General features: G+C 39.1%; 1 protein-coding gene across 1 annotated transcript in view; it reads right to left on the bottom strand.

Annotated features, from left to right (window-relative positions):
* The window catches only part of LOC124160230, a 50051-nt gene that overhangs the window by 9539 nt on the left and 14513 nt on the right, over window positions 1-25999 (bottom strand). Inside the window, exons 2-4 of the mRNA XM_046536043.1 lie at window positions 23919-24041; window positions 22107-22279; window positions 11216-11609 (exon numbers count right to left, since the gene is read on the bottom strand). Coding sequence (XP_046391999.1) covers window positions 11216-11609; window positions 22107-22279; window positions 23919-24041 — 690 coding nt within the window. The remainder of the gene's footprint in view (window positions 1-11215; window positions 11610-22106; window positions 22280-23918; window positions 24042-25999) is intronic.

Genomic DNA, 25999 nt, shown 5'->3' with positions numbered 1-25999 from the left:
GAAACATAATTGCTTTGACATTAACATTGAGAGTGCAGTCAACGACGTAGCGACGAGGAAATACTGAGCGCCACAGCGGCGCCGAAAATCCAACGACGTAACTTTTTCCATTAGAGGCAAATAAAATGTAAACTATAGACACTACGGTTACAAAATTTTATATTTAGGCGCACAAAGCAGAAAAAATAGACTACTGAAAATTTCAAAATGATTCATTGGAATGGAAAATTTTTACACCACTTTTAAAACCACGAGCGCCGCTAAGGCGCAGCGAATCCATATGAGGGTTAATTCCCATGGCAATTATACCGTGCCTCATGATACTAGGTTTTTTTGTTTCTCATGGCAATTCTTGTATATTTGCATGATATTAATTGTATGTTTTCAACCCTTTGATTTTTGAATAATGGCTATTTGTTCCCTTCCCACCCAAATCCATCCCTTTAATCTAACTCCCCATAAATAATTCTCAGCTGATCCCAAAGCTAATCCCCTAAATCAAACTGGGAATGTGAATCTTCTGAAATTATACTAAAGTGATCTTTAATAACTATACCAATGGCATATTATAACACTGTTATATAATATTGATAATTTGCCTTTGCTCGTGGACCATTTGATATTAATTCAGCTCATGATAGGAATAAGGATTTGTGCGGTTTATAGAACCTAATGGAATTTGTATTCATCAGTCCCTTGCCTAGAAGCAGTCTAATTTTATTACATTAATTCATGTGGAACTCAGGATCAAAAAAAGCTGTGCCGTCCTACATTGGCAGAAAAAAGTCTCTTGAATTCAAAATCCCAATATCTGTTAGGGTCCTATCATATGAGTTCACATTTTGCAGATTTCAAATCTCTCCACTCCTAGTGAAGCAATGTTTACAATAATAATGCCACAGTTCTAATGCAGAAGTGGCACTGGACATGGCCTGAGGCCCATGGAAAATTTTCAATGCCATGGGATATACAGAGGACATATTTTCACACCCGAAAATTTAGAGAATTTATTTGTACTGTACATAATAAACTGTTACAATGACTATTGATCAACGCCATTGTATTGGTATCATTTTTGGTGCAGTTTTTCCACCATGTCGTATACAGCTTTTTTATTACCTTAGAATAGGGTAGTTTCCTTCATCAAAGAAAACGAAAGGCATTGATTGCGATTCATTACCCACCATTAGTGTATTCATAAAATATAAATTATTTGGTTTTACAAATCCCAGTTTAGACGAATGTTAATGGTCAATTTTAACCTCATTTGAAAAAGGCCAGATTGGTGGCCATGCGATACATCACAGGGACCTAGTTTCTATACTAGTAGATAGGAGTATTACCTACATTGCTTGAGATTACCAATGTATGCATGAGGCACAGAGCTTAGGGAAACAATTCTTAATAATCAATTATTAAAATTGCCTATTGTCGGAAGTTTTCCTTTGTTTGATAGGGTATTAATAATCCTTATTTGAGCCAAGCACTTCCTGCTAGCAGGGTACTCTATGCTACCGCCATGCTCGGCAGCAAGCAGCCTGCATCTTAGCACCATTCATAGCCTCGCACCCAGGTGGGCTCACACAACAACAGTCAGATGTCACACGGGCTTTTCCCAGCATTTATACTTAGCCTTCATGTTTTCACGTGCTTGAAAATCTTCACTTTTCATTTAATCGCGAAAAATAGATACTGTCTTTAAAAAATCTAAAAGCGTGAAATACAGGGTTTGTATAAAAAGTAACCGGACTGAGCTTGTAACGCTCAGGTAAAGCATATGCAAAATGATGGTTGGGACTATGGTGATGGCGGGGGATCCAGGGAAGGGTACTGGGCCTGAGGCAATTGCCTGCAGATGCTTGGAGGGTTAGCATCATGCGAAGGTGCAGTGTGTGTTCAGTGACCTCGTCGGAGTGAAAATGGAGTGTACCATCGAGCAACGTGTTTACATCAAATTTTGTGTCAAACTCGAAAAAACGCTTATAAAAACTCTTCAAATGATCAATGAAGTTTACGGTGAGGATACTGTATCCAGAACTCAAGTCTTCCAGTGGAACAAGAATTTTCTAGAGGGCCGCGATGGCATACACAATGAACAGCACGCCAGACGTCCATCAACCAGTCACACAGACCCAAATGTTCAAAAGGTGCGTGGTGTATTGAACACTGACTGTTGTCTGAGCATCCAAACAAGGTCGGAAGAGGTCGGAATTGATAAGAAGACTGTTCACGATATGTTAAGAACGATCTGGGAACAAGGAGGATCTGTGTGAAGCTGGTGTCAAAACACCTGATGGAGGAGCAAGGAGCATCGTGATGCTGTCGCTTTGAAAATTCTTGATCGCCTGCAAACCGAACCAGATATTTTTGACAGCCCGGATATGGCACCACTGGACTTCCTCCTATTCCCCAAGATCAAGAAAGTACTGAACGGAATGCGGTTTGGGACTCTGGAAGCTGTTCAACTCACTACAACAAGGGCTCTAGATGCCATACAGGTTGTGGACTTCCGGGGGGCATTGGAGCACTGGAAAATCCGGTACCAAAGGGTTATCGACTCCGATGGGGACTACTTTGAAGATTTCTCGAGGAAAGGTGTAGAAATATTGCCAATTAATATGTTTTCCGAGCTCAATATGGTTACTTTTCATACAAACCCTGTATGTATGCCAGGAGTTTTTATCTTCTGATTTAGGCAATAAAAAAATAATAGGAAACCACCCTATTATATAATTTCTGGTAATACCTATTTTGCTGTTCATTACCTCCAGGAAGGAGAGGAGGTTAGAAGATAGAAATTTGAATGTTGAAGGTGACTGTTCAAGGTATATTATGCCATCCATCAACGGAAGTGAAAGATTGAGTCAACATAGGCTGTTAATAGACTGTGGAAAATATTCTTAGAGTGAGAGGGAGACTTATTAGAAGGTATATTGTGTTCAAATGCTGTACGCCAACATAAAAAATGGTAATAGGTAGAAGTAAGAGAGCACGCAATATAAAAGACAAGTTCAGAGTAAGAAGGTTCCACTGAGATAGGGATTAAGGATGAAATTAAAGACCATGACCATGTGGAGAAAAGGAAAGAGATAGGTGAAGACAGCATTCCTTATAAGTTAATGAGCAATTTTAATCTTCAAATTAATCTGTGAATATATGCATTTATATCAATTACTTTTCCCATATTCCTGTTGACCAAGATAAATGTATTACATTAAATCCTTCATTTTTACATAACTATGTATTTTTATCCTATTTTTGTCTGAATTATTACCCTAAAATTCTGTCTTTTCATTTGCCATTTTCAGGCCCAGTTGTGTGATTTCCTTCTCTAAGCTTATCACTCAAGATTTTCTGTTCATTGCAGCCCCAACCAACAACCTTTATCCCATGGTTCTCAGAAATGGAAGTCATCCAACCTGAAAAGATCTTCAACAAGGAATTTGATTTAAGAAGGTTGGTTTTTATAATATGTTCTGGCTAGTAGCACCTCATTATGTTTACATGGCTTTTGCCACTTCATCTATGAACCTCACAGGATGCAGTAACAGATACAGAAAAAAACTAAATGGGGGTGCAAAAGGTCAGGGGCGGATCCAGGATTTCTTTCTGGGAGGGGCACAAGGATACCTTGTTATACAAAACGAACGAAATTATAATGGGACCGTATTAAAAATCTATCATATTTTTAAGGGTCTGGGGGGGGCACGTGCCCCCGTGCCCCCCCCTGGATCCGCCTATGCAAAAGGTATCCTATGAAAAATAATCATGTTACATGCAAAATTTAAAATAGTTTCACTTCAACTGATTATATGCATACACATATGAGACAATGCTATCTCATGCCATAAAATAGTCGAAATTGTGTATATGCAATGTTTGGCGATGCGGGCAGTCCCGCAAGAGGGGGCGAGCACCTCCTGCACCACCCATGTGTATTCGCCACTGGCAGGATTGGTGGGAGGATAGCTCTTACCATAGTCTTTTTGTAATGGTCTACAAATGAAGAATATCATCATCCTTTTCCATGTATAGTGAACCCAAAAAAACATTTGGGTGTATCCATTACAATATTTTCTCATGTACCGAATTCACTTGGTTTTCTGCAAGCCTTTTTGCTTAGTTTTTCTTAGCAGCACCAAAAATGAGATGTGCATCATATATGAGGATGCACCTGAGTATTTTTTTTTGTTGGGATTCAAAAAAAGTGCTCATGGCATTGGAATCAACAAGCTCTGACCTTGTACCTACTCTATTTCTTTAACCATTTCCTGCCACTGCCTGTGAAAGGAAAATGTTTTATATGCTAATGTTATTCTCATGCTACCGGTAGCATGAGAATAACATTAGCGCAAGGACTACAATTATTTAGGGCATGACTGAACTTAAATTAAAAGGAACCAGTTGTCCACACATACGACTGTTTTTTACCGATTATCTCTCTTCCATTGATGGTACCTACTAACCTCAGTCATTGGATTTGCAAATTAATGTTAGTATAGTAAATATCCACACAACATTTGCTGTTTTATTTTCCAAATTCTGCCAACAAATATTGAGGAGCTATGAGGGGATACATTGGTTACATTTACTCATAAGAAGATCATGCAACTTTTATCATTTGGACTCCTACAATGACTCCTATGTACAGCTACTCCCACACCTTCACCTCCCCCTCCATTTCTTGAGTATATCTATTAGGATTTTTCATGTGATGATCAAGTGAAGCTGGAGCTTTGTGCACGGGAAAATTGCTGGGCTTGAGTGCTGACTGAGAATGTTATTGGATGGGGTTCATGGATACTGCAGCTCTCATGTTGCCCTTTCTTTTGGATCTACTTATTTTATCGTCATTTTTTAGTGAAAGTGACCTGAAATTATCTCTTTTTACTGGCAAATCCATTTTATCTAGCTTCACCCTTTTGCTGCTGGATTTTGATTCATAATGGTTTAGTACCTCTGCTGGATTTAACTCTAACTCCTTCACATTAGATTATGTATCTGCATGGGCACCGCTGGTACTGAGTTTACCTTTATTCCAATGGCTGGCTGTACTGACATGTTAGACATTTTTAAGTTGATATTTCAGAAATATGCAAGAATATTTATTGTATTGTTACTGGCTTAATCAATTCCCAAAACACCTTGGCAGTGGGCCGAGATGTGTATGAGATCAATAGTGAGGAAAGTGTAAAAAATCAAAGATGACTTGGCTAAAGCCTTGTCTCATGGCTATCTACACTCTAATTCCCTGATCCCTTAAGCAGTATGTAAATTGAAACTGCTGTCTCTCTCCCTCCAATCTATTCTCATTCTCTTAGGTTTTAAATTCTTCCTATAATACATTCCCCTTCCTATTATGTTTCTCCACACAGAAGTTACAAATTCTGTGACTTCCTTCTCCCCTAGCACAAAAGGATGATAGACAAGGAATTTGTTCGTTCTTGGCTAAAACTTTTCTGAGTAGGTGCTAGTCCTGTGTTCCTAGTTTTAACTCCGCATTTTCCTTGATAATCCTGGCTTGCTTCATTAACCCTTTCTCTGCTGTTCAATCTCCGAAAACCTTCTCCTCACATGCGGTGATAAGGTTAAAATGCGTTTCGTGGGCCCATAGAGCAGGTACTTCAATAACGGGCCAGTGACGGATACAGAAAAAACTCAAGGGGGGGGCGCAACATATCTTGAGTTGTCTCTACTTTTATCGTAATAAGAGATGATTATAAACATGTAAAAGACAATGCCATCTTATGATATAAAATAGTTACAATTGTGGTTTTGCAATGTTCGGCAATACAGCCGGACCCGCAAGGGGGGGCGTGCGCCCCCTGCGCCCTCCATCTGTATCCGCCACTGTAACGGGCGTGGTACACCCTCCAAAGGGTCGCTACTCCGAGACCCTATCCTCGACGAGCTCACCCACGGAGGACCGTCTCATCAACCCTACCAACGGGGGGGCCTCCCTCCTGAAAAGTGACCGCTCTGACTGCAATTTGAAAATCAACTAATCAATCCGATCATCAAAAAATGATTGTTTGCATCGCACTCCTGCCAATCAAGTACGTATTTGAGCAGTGTTACTGCGATGGAAAATAATGATTTTGTTAACTTTGCTAAAATGGCAATTTTCCGGTGGTCCACAGTCATGTTTTTAGCAAAGTTAACAAAATCATTATTTTTCATTGCAGATTCAAAGACATACTTGATTGCTTGATTGGCAGGAGTGCGATGCAAACAATCATTTTTTGAATATTGGATTGATTGGTTGATTTTCAAATTGCAGTCAGAACGGTCACTTTCGGTAGGGAGGCTGGTAGGGTTGATGAGACAGTCCTGTGTGGGTGAGCTGGTCGAGGAAAGAGTCTTGGATTTGGAACCCTTCAAAGTGCTTTAGCAAAAGTGCTTGGCAGTAAGAAAGAAAAGTATGTTCACAGCAGTCTGCTGTGTGAACGTACTAGGTATGTTCACAGCAGTGGAAGGGTTAATTCTGTTTCTTAAGCACAAGGATTTTCTTTGATATCCGAATCAGTTGTGACTTCTGCATTACTGAGGATAGTACACTACCCAAAAGCTTTAATTTTTTGGCTTAGTTAAAGAATAATCTAATTTTTCTCTTATATTTATAATTTATAAAACTTCTTATTCTTGGAATATTGGATAAATGCATCAGCAGTGGTAGTTAGATCACTAGTCTTCTTCTCTGCGCATGAAAATTTTCCAAGGAGGCCAGAGCCTTTTTCTGACAGAAGGGACAGGGCAGGTAAAATACTCTTACAATCTCCTCCTCTTCCTTTTCTGAGGGATTTGAAGGGAGGACCACCCTACCCATTAGTGTATTATCAGATAATTTGATGAAAACATTTCATAGGCCAAAATTGACAGAAACAAATCTTACATAAAGTTTGATCTTTATTTCTGTTGACTTTAATATTTAACACAAAGAAACCGGGAAAACTTAGCAAGAATTAACTACCCTTGGGTTGGTATCCATGGACTTCTGGTCCATGGTAAATAGTGAAAAAGCCAAGTTGTTACTGGTGGTTACTTACGTTGTTCTCCATTGCGGTAGTGCCTTGAATAGAATGAGCTATTAATAAATGCACAGCCATCCAGTTCCGGCTTGCTTATCTATTTAATATTACCTGCCTAGCATAAAATGAAACAATAACTATGTACTCTCATTGGTTAAAACTCTTATGTGCACCTTATTCCTTGCATCCAGTCTTCAGAGCACATTGAGAGGATAATGGGAGGGCAGGCTAGTATGACAACGGAATAGAATCCGGGTAGGGAGGAAATAGTTTGGGTAAGGAGGGCACATAGCCAATTGCTCCATTCATGAAAGACAGATTTTTGGCCGTTGAGATACCAAGTAGGGCTTGAGAGAGCAGTTAAAAAGAGGGGGTCAACCATCCAATTATGTTTTTCCCACATACCGTGGTTCAGTCTTACAAATATGTTTCCCAAAGCTGAAGGGTTATAAATAGCTGCTTTAGTATGTGCCTCAGCCATTCTTACATATTTACTCATTCATTTTTAGAATTCTTGTCCAAATCTGTTAGTTATATACTTCTACAGGGATGTTATAAATCTCAGCATCTTTCCTTTCTTTTATTTCACAAAATGCTTAGCCCATTTAATAGTCCAGTTTTCCATACCTAACTTCTTCCTTCTCTCTTTTCCCAAATTTATCAGTATGACAACCTTTTGACATCCCTCTCTCATGACAACCTTTGACTTTTTCCTGTGGCCCCAAGATTGTCTGATCCATGGTCAGTCTGATCCTTCCTAAATGTACCTAACTTCAAGCCAAGTTGGTATATTATTCAACCATCCCATTGAGTCCAGTCTATTTCTGCCTTTTTGAATCTTACTCTGCATTGGGCCTGCATCGTAACATCATTTGTTAGGTGCATAATTTACTACATATATATTCTTTTCCTTTTGTATTGCAGGGTATGGCAGTGAACACTAAAGTCTTGTTATCATTTGGTATTCACCAGGCCCCATTCGTACCTTTGTGCTTGGGAGGTACAGGTAGTGCACCATTAATGCGTCAAAAATATATTGTAACAATCTACAATTACATAAAAAGGATGGTGTGAGGTTGTAAGAAATATCCTTTCCGTAGTTATCGTGTTAACAACTTTTTTTTTTCAAGAATAGGTATGGAAAATTAAACTCCTTTTCCTCTAATATACCTTTGCCATTTTTTGGATCTGTGGTGTTGTCCATCATCACCATCAGTCATCAGTACAAAGATTAGTTTGATGCTGCTCTCCACTCAGTTTTCATATCAGTCAGTCTTTTAACATTTGCATTCTTCTGCTTTACATCCTTCATCACCTACTTTACACATCTATCTGACGTCTTCCTCTGTCTTTCTTTCATTCCACCTGTTCTCCAAGGATAACTTTATTGGTTCTCATGATGTGGCAAAGAATTTTGTCCCATCTCCTTTCCATGGATCCATTTTCAAAAGAGTTCTATCCTGCTGCTCTTAAAACTTTTACATTACCCTCATGACCTATCCAGGTGCTCCACATCATTATTCAAACATGTAATTTTTCAAAATCTTCCATCTTGACTTCTCCAATCCGGTCATTACATATCCATGCCCCACTTGCACAAAAAATCATGCTCCAAATGTTGATTCTAATGAATTGCTTCTTTATTTCAAAACCTATATGTATTTCAGCTATTAAGAGACTCCTTTTTATAAGAAATTCCCTCTCTGCTTAGGCTATTATAACAACTATTTCCTTTTTGATTTGTCCATTACTGGTCACTAGGTTATTCAAGTAGCAGAACTCCATCACCAGTGGCGTAGGGAGGGGGGGGGTCGGACCCCCAACAAACTCCAAAACGTAAAAGCACGCTTACTTTGCATAACAAAAGGAAACCAAATATTGAAAAATCGTGGCTTTACAAAAGATTTCTTTGAAAAATGAAATTGTTTTGATCATGAAAAATTAGTTTAAAACCCCCTATTTAGTGCCCTGTTTTTAAAAAAATATTCCACCCTGGTTTTGGACTCCCTGGTTTTGGAAGAAAATTCCTGGCTACACCAATGTGCATCACCTCCACATGGTTATAGGAATGATGATGTTCTTCTTGAAATCTCTTGCTATGTTCCTGATGTGTAAATGCCACAGAGATCAGAACCTAAGGGGGGTCATATGAGGGTTACAACACACCAGGGCCGGGACCTAGTAACGTAACTGATATGACCGTACTCCCAGGGAGGGGTTTGGAAAGGCAGGAGAAAGGAAGGAAAGATGCACTGGTGTGATAGGAGCCCAATGACACCTTTGGGATACGGAAAGGGAAGGAAGGGAGGGACAGGGAATACCCTCACTGCTATAGAAGCGACCAGGACCCACTATAAGTGAAACCTGGTTCAGCCATTAATGTGCCAATGATTTTGGAGGCTTTTATTATAAAAAAGAAAAACCCATCAATCAAATCGTTGGATTGTAAATGCCACAGATAGTTTTACAGAGCTGAGTTAACTCATTTACCTGGGAGAATGTAAATCAATGCAGGTCTGTCCAAGCTGATTTATCGACCAAGCCATTTGATATACCGTTTCCAAAAAAAAAATTATCTGATTCTGACAACTTTCCTCAAAAATGGTTCCTCAGCAAATGAGCTAATTGTCTTTTCCCCTTCATTTTTAATAAACTCTGCCAGAATATTTTTAATTCCAGCTGCTTTTATTTTCTGTTGATCCTTAATTAGAGTGTTATGTTTTGAATTTAAAATTGAAGTTCCTACACCATCTCTTTTAACTTTACTTTCCCATTTCTATTACGTGTTAGTGGTGCGAGATTAATTCTCTTGTATAAATCCTAAAGGTACTCCTTCTATCTCATCAGTTAGTCTTCACTTTCAATCAGGAGATCCCAACTCCTGCTCTAAATGGCATTAAGTCTTGTGCTTTCCTTCTTTAAGTCGTTCCTGTGAATACTACAGGATTACTACAGGAGAGGTTTTAGTGATAGACACCATTTTTTCATATCCTTCGGAAATGTTGTCTTTTAAAGCATTATATTTATGTGTCTAAACACACATGCATGCATCAGTGAACATATATTTATTATTTAATAATTACAGAAAGCAAGCCCTATCACATGACTTTTTACCATGATTCGAGAGAAAATGATGTGATCTCTCTCAATTAACAGTCACTTAAAATGATTGGGATAGTTGGATACCTTTTTTCTTATTTACTGTTAGGTATGCTCTCATATTGGACAAAATGGCCACATTTAATGATTAACGTGAAAATTACAGCATAATAAGGTATATAAGAAAAAAAAGAGTGCAACATTTATTGCTGAAAATGTCATTCCACATACGTAATCACGGCTGCATTAATGGTCTCTTGTTGTCTCGGTACAATTTGCGGAGGTAGTTAGGCCGTCTCGGGGGTATCTCCTTGGTATGATAAGTGGAGGTTTTACGACATAAAGAGGTTCACTACAAAGAGGTTTGGCTATAAATTTACATGTAAATCAGAGGGGACCGTAGGGATGGTATGATGTATGGAGGTTTATGATATAAAGAGGTTCACTACATAGAGGTTTTACTGTATATAGATGGTACCAATGGCATAACTATGGGAGGGATGATGGGATAGATCCCCCCAAAGCCTCAGAGAAAAAAAAATGTATCCCTTTTAGTGCGGCAGGCCAATATATCGGCTGTTGCGGCTCGGCCAAAAAGTGTGGTGGGCCAATATATCGGCTCTTATATGTGTAGTAAATTATTTAATATGCTATAACTTATTACATTGATATATTTCATTTCAGGAAACATAGACATATTTTGTCAGTATTAACGAGTTTCACCTCTATTTATAAAAAACGGCTTATGGATATGCAATAAAATAGCTTTGTATTGTTTTTTTTTTCGTAGTTGTTAAATTTTTTGAAAATACCCTCTGCATTTCTTGTTAGTACCTCAAGCTAAAAGCTGAAGATCTGCTTAAAGCTAAAGATTATTTATTAATATCATGCCAGAGAGACGAGTCACTTGATACCAACTGGTGACTAACCCCACACCCAAGTAGCCATGTAGGGGGTTGCCCCTCTTATACCCCAAAGCATATTCCAAGTTACGCTACTGAATAGGACGGTACTTGATTTTCCTCATTTCAGGGGGAAAGAATCTCGGCCCCCCCTAGCATGAGGTCCTACGTTTAGTGTTAACTCACCTCATTGCCGCTATACCCTGTCCCGGGATCGTAGCCTCCATCGTCCTCTGGGTCATCCGGGGGTATCTCGATGACGAAGCCGCCGGGGATGACGACGGTATTTGCCGGCGTGGGCGGAGGAGCGGACGGTGGGTCTGGCGCCTCGGCCACCACGGCGCTGTCGCCCTCCACGAACAGCACGGGACCGTTGTCGGCGTCACCGGGCGTCGCTGCGGGCGGACGCTGCGAAGGACGAGGCGGCAGATCCGCGTTCTCCTCCAGAAGCTCCGTCTCCAGTTCCCCTTGCAGCTGTTGCTGTTGTTCGAGGTCCTCGCTCTCCGAGGCGACGACTAGCGGTGCGGTCGGAGTGGCGGGGAACTCCGCGTTGGGTTTCTCGCTGTTGACGATGCGAACTCTGCAGGGCAAATAAACGAATTAATCTGTATACAGTGCGAATTCGGTAATCCGACGCGTACGCAGACGTGGAAAAGCCGGATTATAGAAAATGGCGGATTATTGGAAACGTATAGGAAAGAAACACATTGAAAAAAATAAATTTTATGGTACGATTTTGCAATGAATGACAGATATTGACGCCAACTCTTTCTACTGCTTAAAATGTGAAAAAAGGTAGATCACCAAATTAATAACAAAAATTATCGTCGATAAAGGTCACGTAAAAGGGATATGCGAGCAGTAGGTACATTTTGACCTCGAGTCAAGTTGAAAACTACTCGCGAGTATCGAGTCGAGTATGGTAAATTCTGGGCCAGGCAATACAACCATGCTTGCTCCAATATATTCTCATTTCTCCAATCCCCTTGTAAATTTTCTATTTTGAATCCTTAGCTTGATGTGTAGAGGAAAAGATAATGAGGAATGCTGATGGTAGCTGGGTCAGAATCAGGAGATTAATGAAAATTAATTAATCTGTTTTAAACAAATCCATAAGTAACATTGAAATGAATTAACCCTCTATAATATATCTTCAATTTAATTAATACATGTATCCAAACTGCTAGGAAGAGCCCCAAGTAAAGGGATTTTCACAATCGTAATTAAGATTGCATACGTAATAAATCATGTAATATGTGATCCTATCAAATTCTAATGGAGAAAAACCAATTTTTCAACATGCTCAGTTAGCAGGTTTTGACGTCTCCATGTTGCAGTATTACTACCTCCAGAATAGTATCTTTCGCTACACACTTGTGTGGCTGGACAGATACTTTCTTGCATAAAATGTAAGATTTAGAAAACTTGAGATTTCTATTAAGCATAATATCAACGACTTCAATGGGTCTTGAATTATAATTGTATTTATTAAAATAAAATCTCCCTGATAGTGGCGCAGCAAGGGGGATTTTTGAGGATTAACTCCCCCCCCCCCCCCCCCCAAATGCCTCAGAGAAATTTTTAAGTTATATTATTTTACGTAATTGAATTTATATTGCTTACAGAATAGTGGAAATATAAATAAAATATCCCTCCGAAAGCCGTAAAACTCACCATTTGGAACCATTTATCTTAAACTTTTTCTGGGGGAGGGCCCCCGTACCTCCCACTTACCCTGGCGGGTATTCCATACCCCCAGACACCCCCCAGTATTAGTTGCTTTTTAAACTCCCCCAAGCCTTATTTCCTAGCTGCGCCCCTGCTTTCAAGGAAAAATAATAGAATAATTTAGAATTTATAAGAATCTCTCAGATCCGTCCCCCCTCCAAGATTGAATATCTCCCTTAGATTCACAATTACGTCTGCTTGTTTTCATTCTGTTTATCAATCCTAGTTTATTCCTCTTCCTTCCTCGCTTACCTAACTCGATACCTTGCTTTTCCTTCTAGACACGGTTTTCAGCACCCATTTCGATCAGAACTGGATCCATCCCCACTAAATCCTATGTATCTCCTCTATAAGTGCAGATCTTCAGCTTTTACAAATTACAGGCAAAAAAATCTGTGCTGTGACTGCACTAAATCTGCACTGTAACTGGACTAAACTTTGCGTTTAGCACAGTCACAGTACACTCTTCTGTACTAGACTGTACTATGGCAGCTAGAATTTGAGAAGAACTGTACTGTAACAGTGCTGGATCACTGTGCTTGAACTGTGCTAGAGCTCAGACTGCACTGTGACTGGGCTGGGTAACATGACTGGAACTGTACTATAGCTCAAACTGGACTGTGACAGGGCTAGAAAACATGACTGGAAGTGTACTGTGGCAAAAAGTGGACTGTGACTGGGCTGGGTAACTGGACTGGAACTGTACTATAGCTCAAACTGGACTGTGACAGGGCTAGAAAACATGACTGGAAGTGTACTGTGGCTAAAAGTGGACTGTTACTGGGCTGGGTAACTGGACTGGAACTGTACTATGGCTCAAACTGCACTCTGACAGGGCTGGACTTAAACTAGTCATTGACGGGAGAAAGTATTTCCTATATTTAGTATGGAGGACGGGGGTCCACAGCAGGACACGTGTCTATGTGCCGCTCCCGTATAACCTCAGTTTTAGTGGCTAAATCATTGATTAACTGACGCTGATCATGTCAGTAACGTCCGTGAATGTTCCCGCTGCCGCCTACTGTGAAAATATTCAAGATCGAACCAATTTTGGCTTTTTTGTGGCGTTTTTAGTGTTTGCCTCAATCTAGCCGCTGCCGAGAAATTTCAAAGTCCCACCAATCTTAGGGGGTGGCTTTGCCCACCTTGTGATTCTATGTGCTTCTAGTGCCATTTATTCTACTGCTCCTGTGAAAGTTTCGTTTCCCTACGTGCATTTTTCTTTCAATTACAAGTGTTTTAAGTTTTCAGTTATACCGAGTTGGTTTTTGTGTTATAATTCCCTGTGTTATTGAAAATCCGTCCTGATTGAGGTTAATCAGTGTTTCGGAGTTACTTTTCCTTTATATTTCACCCCTTCAGTGACATTCTATGCCTTATTTTTAGTTATTTTTGAAGTTGAAGTTTTGTGTTTCACGCTTGAACATGTGACGAGTTGTCGATCGTGTTCCAATAATACGTTATTATTTCTTATCAGTGCATTTCCAAGTGTTTATATCCAGTGTAGAATATCAATATTATCTAATTATACTATTCTGTGTGCCTTTTATCTCGAAAAGTGAAATTCTGGGGTTATTTTTTGATGTTTTTCGTAGTGAAGGCGATCGTCCTTTGTTTTTGTCGACTGGTGTCTCCTTATAACCTCCCTTTAGAACCCAAAAATTGTGTTCCGGATCGGATTGTCAAGGTCCTGCAGGGCTATTCTACTAAACGGGGCCATACGTATGGCCGGCCGTAAGTTTCTTATGGTCTGACCCGAAATTACGGCCTAAACCGATTCCACTCTCGAGGGGCCATATCGTATGGCCCGGCCAAAAGTCTTAACGCCCTTTCTGCAGGCGAGTATGAGAATTATAATTGGTACTATAAGTTTGGTTCACTTTTTTATATACTAGTCATTTTTTTGAGAAGGAAGTTTGTTCCAACGTGAATAAAAAATTAATTATATGTTCCTTAACCGAAATGGACTCTTATTAAAGGATAAATTTGGATTTTCTTTAAACACTAATCTAGCGGCAGACTCTGAAGATCTTTAAAACAAGTGAAGAACGCAAATCACGGGCGAGAAGAAGCAGAAGAAATTTGTACCGTACAGTATTATAATATTCGTGAATTGTGCATGTAATGGATAGAGTTAGAACATGACATCCTATTGTAGTTCTAACCCCCTTCCTCTCCTTCCAATGGTGTAACTATTGTCTCATGGCTGCAATCATTTGCCCCCAAAAGCCTTATAAATCCAGCCAATGCACGAAATCTAAAGATGAAATTGAAACTTTAAGTTTCATTAATTTTATTATCAGAGGCTTATGTTTCGGTAGCTGTATAAAGTTAAAACATCAATATGAGACTATCATTCTTTCCTTGATTTGTGGACGACATTTGTCCTTTACGCATCGACTTACTGTGAAGATTGCCTTACTGCCAAAAAAATTTCTTGCCCTATGTTTCTTAGATATCCTCCCTCATGAACCGTTATGCTACGAAAATCTTAAAATATAAAACATTTAATAGCGGATATTTCAAACTACCTACAGCTTTTCGAAACAAGTAAGGAATCTGCTAGCAAATGTAGCACAGAAAGCAAATAAAAGCCGGCTCCGGGAAGAGGAACGGGTCCGTTCCTCCGTTCACTTTAGCAGAGCATCCGTTAAAAGTATTCCTAACTTTTTAACTACAAGCGAACTTTTAGCTCATCCGCTATATCTACTTAAAAATTAAGTAACAACTTTTGACGCACGGAAATAGTTAATGAAAATATCGTCATCGTATGCGAACGGATTGCCTACACGTATCCCGTATCCTCTTATGAAATCGACGTCTTTTTTGAATATATCTAGCCAATGCCCATTGAATCCGTATGTGCTCACCCACAATATTCATATATTTCTTGAAACAATCGCTATGTAATCGATGACACTTCGTAAGTTTCTTTTATAACACCTTAGGCGAGCAATGTTATTTCGTATGGCCCGAGTTATGACCGCCTCTTAGGCAGGCCATATTATTACGGCCTTTAGGTCATAGCTACCGCCCGACTTATGGCCTTTCGCTCAGAGTAGAATCGCTCGAAGCCATACGTATGTCTCGAGGCCGTAGTTATGGTCGATTTCGACTTATGGCCCGGCCATACGATTAGTGGAATAACCCTGCTGGTGTTATTCCGAACGTTTTGTGTTTATTAGGAGGCCGACAAATCATTTTTCAAATTTTAGTGATTTTTGAGTTGAACTTGCTGCTGTGGACCTCCGTCCTCACTACTCAGAACCCGCGAATCGACTCCTGTCCGACCCCGTTGCTGGTGACTTGTTTTTGCTCACCATAGCGTACCAGATTGAAGGACACTACCTCACTCCACGCACGACAGTGCACCGGTGAGCTAAAGACGGTGTAGGCAGGTGAGAGACACTGCAGGCCCTTAGGCCAACAGAGGATGATACGTTAAAGTCCCACTCGGCCACTTTACGGAAAACCTCCGCGAAATGTAACACCATGAATTTATGTAAAATGAAACACCATGTAAAATTCACCATGTATTATTGAATTTCATTGTAAGATATTACACTTTATATTAAATGATTTTATATCTGAATTGGCTTTCATGTCATTTGTATCCAATATCAAAACAGGGTTTAGATCATTCCCTTTTCCAGCTAGTTTTTTGGGTCTTGTTCAGAGTTTATCCATTGCTTTGGATGAAATTTAGTCAAACTTCCAGTCAGCTTCTTTGTGTTCATTGAAGCAGGGGCGGATCCAGGATTTCTTTCTGGGAGGGGCATAAGCAAGGCCGTATCCAGGATTTTGTTCAGGGGGGGGGGGGGCACAAGGATACCTTGTTATACAAAATGAACGAAATGATAATGGGACCGTATTAAAAATCTAGCATATTTTTAAGGGTCTGGGGGGGGGGGCACGTGCCCCCGTGCCCCCCCCCCTGGATCCGCCTATGCATTGAAGTGTCAAAGAGGATTCGGTTGGACATAAATATCAGTCTGGCCAAATCTGCATCGCTACTTCAGTGGATCTGATGAAGCCAGCTGGAATGTTGGTGATTTTTCATAGAGCCATGGATAAAACGGAAGAAGACCCAAAGAAATCACTTAGACTGTACTGTGGTGACTGCACTCTGACTGTGCTGAGGCGACTGCACTCTGACCGTGCTATGGCCACTGCACTCTGACTGTGCTGTGGCCACTGCACTCTGACCGTGCTATGGCCACTGCACTCTGACTGTGCTGTGGCCACTGCACTCTGACTGTGCTTTGGTAACTGTACTTTACTGTACTATGGCAACTGTGCTGTATTGTTTCAATTAAGTGCAGTCTTAAGTGCATTCCCAGTCCAGATATTAAGTGCAGTTAGAGTATAGCTTTAGCTTATTTAGAGTACAGATTTTTTTGCCTGAGATGTCTTTTCCTCGCCTGCCATTGCAACCTATCACTCTTACTCGTTCCTCCGTGTTACCCTGCCTATTCTCCTCCCAACTCTCATCACAAGTGCTTCCTGTCGTTTCTTGTCTTTCTTTCTCAGCGTCCACTTTTCCACACGATAAAGTGCTACACTCCAAATCCGTCCCTTCACTGTCACAACGTTAAACGTGATACGCAAAGTCGTTAATTATATTATTAACGTAATGTTACTGTGCTAATCGGCTGTATTCCCGCAAAGATCACAATACAGGACTATGCTTTCCTTTTACCATTCTCACGTAAAACTTTCTGTTTTATTCGAAGAACGTTTTTTCATTTGTCCCTATATTTTTTTCTCTTAATTATGCCCAGAAGGACCTTGATAATTCAAATGTAACGAGCGAAAGATGGATGTAATTCTGCCAGAACTGAAGCATGTTCGGAAAAGATTTAGTACTGCACAGCCCACTGAAAGTGACCCTGGGCAAATATTTACATTTTTAAAGAATTTAGGGGAAAAACATACTTTAAAAATGAGGTCAATGCGTAAATAAATTCCAGAGGAATGTTTAAATTATGTCAAATTAAAATTTAAAATGTTGCAATAATAATTCTCTGAGCTAGATTCAAAGAAGATCCCAAGAAGATGAGGAATATTAAAGATTTAAAAGAATAGAAAGCCATAGAAAGGAAAAGAAAAGATGGTCGAGAGGAAGTGGATAATTGAGCGTAGAAGTGCGTCCAAACAATCTTAGGATTGGTCATTAACTATTATGATGAGGTATACATGATTTCAGAACTGGGTCAATAGGCCACGAAGAATCGCTTGCTGCCGTGTCGCTAGGAAATCGAAATCCGAAATTCGCCAATTGCGAAATTGACCGTCAGCGTGAATTTCAATGATTGATCTTGACCTTAATTGCCCGTCATTTAATTTCGGTCGTTCCCCACACCTTTCCTCGCAATCATCTGTCTGCTATATTTAAGTCTTTAATACAGCTGTCCTTCGCGTTCAGGAATCGGCCAATGGCCCTATAAAATTCAAAATGAGAGAACCTGTGAAAGTTAATCATAAGTCGACTGAAAACACATCAGAACCTTGCTTCGTTGATTTCGCCTCTCTATTTTTCTTCTTTCTATATCCCCCTATATGTATACAGCGGTATGTATACATATAAGAGGATGTATGTTTGTCTGTCCGCTATGTATTTCCATACGGCTGTACGGATTGCAACCAAAGTTGGTACGTAGGTGCATTTAATGCTCATAAAGTACGTATTACTACTTTTGGTTGTGTCCTACGCGTCCTTCTCGTTGTTTTCTCATTACCGTTTGTTACGTCACGTCATAAAACTTCTGTGGTAGGACATCCTGCCGCGTAGGCACACACATTCACAAGCTCAAAAGAAAAACAATGGGAATCTACCCTTAACTATTAATCTACTTGGCTAAAATCTTTTTGCTGGGGTATGCGGTCACACGAAGTTTTTGACCTACGCAAGTACCGACACACTTCACGATAAATTTTGTGGAGCCAGATGTGGATACATATGGGGGGCGCCCCCCCCCCCCCCTTGCGGGGCTGCCAACATTGCTGAACATAGTAGAACCGCAATGGGGAACATGCACAATTTTTTTTTAAATACTGAAATAAGAAGGCCTCTACCTCAAATGTTCTTGGTTGCTTGAAAACACGACGTCATCGGGTCGTGACGTCACGGCACGGTATCCACTGATGACAGACTGAGGAAGTGGATAGAAAATCGATCTGCGAGGGCTCAAATGCAAATTTGGCGAAAATAATTGCTGTTTTAATGACAAAATGCAGACTGTGAATATTTTGGGTTGCAAAGGCGTTGTTGAAACAAATAAAGGGGATTGTTTGGGGAGATTTGGAAAGATTAAATGAAAATATTAAAGAGGTTGGTTGCAGATTGTGATCTACGTTGGACACCCACATCATTTGGTTAGTGGAATAAGTGCATTGCAGCATGCATATTCAATAGACAAACGTGTGAAAACCATATGTATCGTATTTAGTGCCCCGCCACTCTAGTGCCTCTATTTTCTCACCGGAAAAGGTTTTTGCTTGTGCCCCAAAGGACAAAAAGAAGAGAAAAAAATGGTTGATGACCTACGGAACGGAGTTAAATACTTTATTTACATTGTCAACGGGATATTTTTCAACGTAAGTACACTCTTGAATCAGGGTTACCGTATAGGGTTTTATCAAATCGCCAGTATTTCGCAGTTGCCCACAAAATTTAAGATGTATCACTCATTTCACCTTGTAAATAACCCTAGACATGTACCTATTAGTCCACCGATTTTAGGATTATATACATAAAGTAAGGTGGTAATATACATAAGGTAAGGTGTTCATGAGAATAAATACTGATTACGATTAAACTACGGGGAAAAATAAGGAGTATACGAGAAATATGTGGCTTTTGGTAAGGTAAACTAAGTACTCTCTGTTGTGATGCCCATAAAGTTCGCTGCATGTCAACGCCAAATCTAAAATTTCGTCTCGTTTCTGCAGGGATTTCTGTTCAAAAACAGGAACTTGAGTAAGTACAGCGTAAATAGTACTTGAAACTTATTTCTGTGTCTATCAAATACTTTTTTTTACCTTTTCACGATTATTTGGATCTCAACTTCGGCCGTTTAGGGAAAAAAACTATCTAAGTTCCGCATGGTAGGTAACTGAGTGAATACATTAGGAAGATTTTCAGCTAGCAATGGGTGTAATAAATATTAATGGACAATAAATAAACATTTAAAAACATTTGTAAAATAATTTTCATTAATCGCATAATTATTTGCCTGCCTTATTTTACTCCCGCATCGCGCTAGTGACAAAGCAATCACTGTTTTTCAGAAAATCAGCCGCCATAAGGAAGTCGACCGAAAGTAAACTGAGGTATTTTGCTTTCTTAAATCCCTTCTAAGTCAATTTGTCCTTTTGAGATCTACTAAAAGCTCGACGAAGATTTTTACTTCGATGTCTTCCATTGAAAGCTCTACCACTCTTCTCTCTTAGCGAAGTGAATAGCGTATCGTGCGATGACGTCAGAAGGCGTTTCAGGTCACGTGACTTCAAGCGATATTCGAGCATTTTTAATTAGCATTTATTGACGTTTGTGGAGTACTGGGAGAGTTTTGGTTTACATATTTGGACTCGTGAGAAAATATTCTATGCAATGAGACTAACTAGCATGATGAACAAATTTCATCCATTTTCCCCATTGTATCTTTTTTATGTTATAAGATAGCATTGTCTTGGATATGCGTATAATCTGTTTTCAAAAACTCTTAAATTTTGTATGTAACTTGATTATTTTTCATTACGATAAAGGTATAGGTAGCTCAAAGTATCTTTTGTGCATCCCCTTGTTTTTTTCTGCACCCATTACTATATGGAGCGGGGCGTAAGCTTATCCCGTGCGCGGTATAAGAAAATCATTTTTTCCATTATTTGCTGTTACATGTGTACCACCATCATACCTGCTTTGCTCCTTTACCTAAAAAAAACCTTCCATATGACCATGAATTTCAAGTTCTTAGTTTTCCACTTCTCTGAGAATATTTCTTGAGTTTCATTACTTTCCAAAAAATTCAGAGACGAAGTTACTTAGAAACGAGGTTTGAAACTAACATTTTTATAAATAGCGTAGTTCTAATATGACTCCAATACCAATATAAAAAGCTCCCTTTACCTTCGCTTAAATTATTGATACACTGCAGTCTGTGGTTCTCTCAAAACTGAGTAGTGAAATATTGGCAAAATATTGATATACTAGCTGCGTTGTTTGCGTTCAGGGCTTTAAGAATAATAACTATCCTTGAGTTGGGTAATTTAAAGGGGAGTGTCGACCATTGTAATAAAAAAATCCTTTCTATTCTTTTAAAAAAAGAAATAAAATTGTAAGAAAAAGTCTATGCAAAAGGCGTTAACAAAGTTGATTCGACAACATTTCCCATATTTTTCATGTTTAAGATTAGACATATTCAAAATTTAGATTTTTTCACCTGACATGATACTTATTTCAAATTATTTTTGTCAAGTCTTGTCTCTATTTGTTTGCTTTAGTTTTGAAATTTTGATCTTTCAATTAACATCCTTTACATTATAAAGTTAGTATTTATGCTGATAATCTCAAAAATACGTCAATGATTGACAAAGAATGTTATTTCATGAGTACTGGCTATTCTAGATATTAAGCAATTTCTTTCCATAAAACCGGTTTAATACTCAGTTGGTTGAACAAATACAGTAGTTAGAGCAGCACATTTCATGGACTATTTCATAATTGAGAATATTATTCTTATTGTCAGCTGTAGTGTTATCAATATGGGAGTATTTGATACAGGGATACCTTCATCATTAAAGTTGTGATTTTTTCGTATGGCCATCATTTTACTGTAAATAATTTTCACTTAAACATCTCTTTTAACATTTTTTTCACTTGAGAGTGAAACTGGAACAGCGTAAGGCATATCACGTTATTTATAGAATACAATCATGCATTAAAAATCCGAGATGTCATGAGCAGCCCCTGTACTGTTTGAGATACGAAGATTTTAGCAAACTTTGGTCTTCCGGGGCCCATGTGCAGGCCGATGTTTGATCCTTACCTGAAGATGTCCGAAGATAGGAAATCCAAATCCTAATGACAGTTGGAAGGTAATAATATCTCCGTAACAAGTTTTTCGATGGTCTCAGGCAGCCATTAACAGGGAGGAGAAGTGATATAAACCCGTCGAGCTATAGACTAAAGAGCCTGTTCTCCCCATTGATGATTGCCTGAGGCTATCGAAAAACCTATTTCGGAGGTATTTTTTCATTCTAAGTGTAACTGGTATAACTTTTATTCCCTGTCTTCGGACGTGTACTATTTAGCCAATTAGTGGCTCAGCTTAATTATTTTGATCCTTACCTGAATCCTTTTTCGTCGGCTATGTAGTGGACCACCCTAACGTTTCCGTCCGGTTCCAGGAGGCCGTAGGATCCGGTCACCGTGCCATTGGCGTGCCTCTGCTCGTCCCGGAACTGCGTGTTTCCCGTCTCTGGATCATCCACGTCGTAGCCGAAAGCGTAAGTACCTTGACCCTGAAAATTTACAGTGAGATTGTTTGATCGCGGTATTTTGGAAGAATCTACCGTTGTTTTCCGTCTTGCGAGCAATCGAATCGTTCACTAATTTTATTTTATTACCGGTTGTGATAATGTTTCAAAAATAGGCACCAATATTTTTACGTTTATCGATCCGCCGCGCCGCCTACATCTTAAACAATACAATATGTTTTACATCAATTTTATTCACTGATAATGAGTGGCCAGATATATTACTCATAGATTTCTGCGTGGAAGGTTACGGTGACTGCTTAACGTAGCGTTGGTATTGGAATGGACCGAAGAAATTCTCTCGTCGATTTACGAACTATTGTCTCTTTACTCTTTTTTACTGTCTTATGCTGGTAATCTACGTAAAATCTTAGAAATTTCGTTCCGCATAGGGATTTTTTTACGATCCGCAAGTAATGGTTTCGCTAGTAGTGGGCCCCACCGTCCCAATGTCGGGATTCCTCATCCCCTCCGTTCCATCCCTATCCACTCCTAGGGGGGTGGTAGGGCTCCTATCGCTTTCATCCTATTTTTCCTTCCTCGTCTTCTTCCTTCCGCGGTGCAGGAGTGAAAAGCGAAAGCTTAAAGACAGTGCCCCGAGAGTGTAACCCTTCGATCCCGCCCTGGTGTCTCGTTCCACATATCTTATGCTGGTATCGACGGAAAAATCTGTGGCGTATTCTTAATCATAGAATATTCTTTTATATCTGTAGAAACATCAAAGCTTGCTTTCGCATGTGTAGGCCTTAATGACGGCGTAGGTTCTATTCTTCCTTCCCTATCCTTACCCTGGAGACGTCGTCGGGCTCTCATCGCGGCGGCGGCGCAGCGCGGCGCCTACTTTCCTTATTTTTCTTCGTCTGTCCTTCCCCTCCTGAGGTAGCGCGGGTTTAAAGGATTTGGACTTGGATTCCGGGAATCACGAGTTTAGCCTTAGTGGACCCGCCCCGGGAACCCGATTCTAATGTCTAATGCTGGTGGTTTTTTTAATCGCGAAAGTTTGTACTGCAAATAGTTTTCACTTTCACATCTCTTTTTACATTTTTCAATCACTTGAGTGTGAAATTGGAATAACATGAAGCATATCACGTTATTTATGCAATGCAAGCATGCATTAAAAAATCCGAGTTGTAATGAGCTGCCCATGCACTGTTTGAGATCCGCAGGTTTTAGCAAACTTTGCTCTTCTGGACCCCTTGAGGAGTTCAACGTTTGATCCTTACCTGCATATGTTCGACGAAAATAATATTGGAATGGAAAAGAGAGATCATCAAAAGATGCTCAGAGAGCGAAAAATAATCAAATACCATTAGCTTTTTAGCAGCAACTGGAGTTATAGGTTGTGATCAAACGTGTTTATATTAAAGAAAAGTTATTTTCTACGAAAAAGCCTGTCAATTTGAGGCGACAGTTTAGGCTGATCTGGTAAGCAATATAATTATTGAAATGCGACGTATTCCCAGGGAAAGAAACTGCCCCTCCATCGAAAGGGTAGAAAGGGATTCACGTGCCTATGGCTTGTTCTGGAGTGAGCTGTTACATCACCTGTACAAAACTACCTTCCGTTTGAAACACTGAGTACACACTGCGTATACTGAGTATACTGACAAAGAATGAAACTTACCTCATGGCCATGTTCGTGGTATGCCTGTCCCCAGTCTGCGAGCGATAGTCGAGGCCTCCTTGGCGCCGAGTTGGTGGTTTGCAGCAAAACAACGAATGCGATGAAGTGCTTAGTGTAATATCTCTGAAAATGGAAATGAATTGGTTATCATTAGATCGGAAACCTTCATAAAATTTAAAAATTGCCTTTTCAAATTTTATCACTCAGTAATTATTATTTTTACTGATTCTTACCACGATTGTGAAGAATAAAAATACTAAAACATTTCTGTGGATTCTTACCGCTATTTCAGAATGTTCTGCAATGTTTTTACCCAAGCATATCGGACGATCAAACAATACGTACCAAATAGAAGATAATATTAAAGCATGGTATGGCGTACTATTATCTTTTGAAACATTTTTAGCAGTCATAAATTATACCCTTGCTGCCAATTTTAATGTATCCACCAGTACAACATAATCATTTTTACAATCACACAATTTTTCGGATGCTTACCAAATTGCAGTAGTAACGATTGAGAAAAATATTGACCACTTCAAACATTTCAGTATTTCGAAATATCTCGAAGGCTTTATGAAGTATTTTTTCCATTCCCCTACTTTATTGAACTGTTCATTAAAATTAATTCCAGTATTCAATGACTTGGCTCATATATCAAGGTGAGATAATTTCAACCTCACGCCAACCTTTAATGTTGTGGTGAGCTGTTCGTGGTCAGGCTGGCTGAGAAAAATTCGCAGAGTGAGTAAGACTAATTAATGTCTGAAAATCTTCCTTCGAGACATCTGTCAATTATTTGTTAATAATTGAGGAAGGGTTTTTACGGCTATGGCTATTGATGACGGGAAAGTCGTTGAGGTTAATAAGTCAAAAGAGTGAGTACGTGGGCTTCGCTAATTTATGATATCTCAACGCGAGAGGCTTCTTTGACCCATTAATCACGGAGCCAAATGAAAGCGAAGGAAGACGATATGACCGAAAATTATAATGAAGTCTCTTGATGCATCGAATTATTTTATTAGTTCAAATTCTGTGATCAGAAAACTTTTAGTTTCCAGTCTCGGAGAACGTTCATAATGCCTGTATTGACTTTTGCATCATATGTTAGATATCGGTATGTATATGTCCATGAATGTGCTTTCCATGAATGGTCGTGGGCTTTGAATGTATAAATGCGGAAATAATATAATTATTAATAACTGATCATAATATATGGTCTTCAAATACAAATAGTTTCACTGTCTTCATAAATTATAAATTGTTATCGGTTGCGTAAAAATGAAAACAATGGGTGTACTATACACCTAAACATCAAATGAGCTGTTTCTTCATTTGTGACTTATATCTTAATCAGTCTCTTTTTTGCATTGTCATTTTAATTTTGCAATTTTAAGATATATGTCCGATACAAATGGAACGACTGCATTTTAAATATTTACATTCTATTGATTCTATATATATCACGTAATGTATCACTAGAAGCAATTTCCATAACTGATATTAGTCTATAAATTTTCGAAAATAAGAGTAGTGATTTTTAAGACGCGCATTCATGCCATTTGAATGATCTACCTTGCCTCCCCTACTTTAATAATGTGAGCTTTGTTAAAATTTTAATTTATCGCTTCTATCCTGAAGGCTAAGAATACTTTCCTGAAGCCAATTGATCTGTCTACTATCTCCCATAAATGATGTTCAAGTTGATCAAGTTTTTCTTGAATTTTATTAACAAGAACGTTGTACTCACGTTGCGCTACAATAATTATCTCGATTAAAACGCGCTTATGAAGGAAGTTTTAAATTCGGTAGAAGATTGATCCAACAATCCAAAAATAAATTATTTAGTCTTAATTTTATTGACCACCTGTTATTATATAGGCTCAAAATCATTGCTAGATAGAGATATCTAAATAGCCTTTATTTTTATTTGGCCAAATTACACCAACTCATTATTTATTATCTCAAATCCAATGCCATATTTATGGTCCAGCTGTTTGTTAGAAAACAATTTCATTCCTCATTTCTTGAAAGCTTAGCTGTACGACTACTTCGAAAACTTAAGTGCAGCTCATAAGAAA

This window comes from Ischnura elegans, chromosome 6 (genome assembly GCF_921293095.1).
Source record: "Ischnura elegans chromosome 6, ioIscEleg1.1, whole genome shotgun sequence".
In the NCBI taxonomy this organism is placed as follows: Eukaryota; Metazoa; Arthropoda; class Insecta; order Odonata; family Coenagrionidae; genus Ischnura; species Ischnura elegans.
This window is presented reverse-complemented; position numbering and strand designations above follow the sequence as displayed.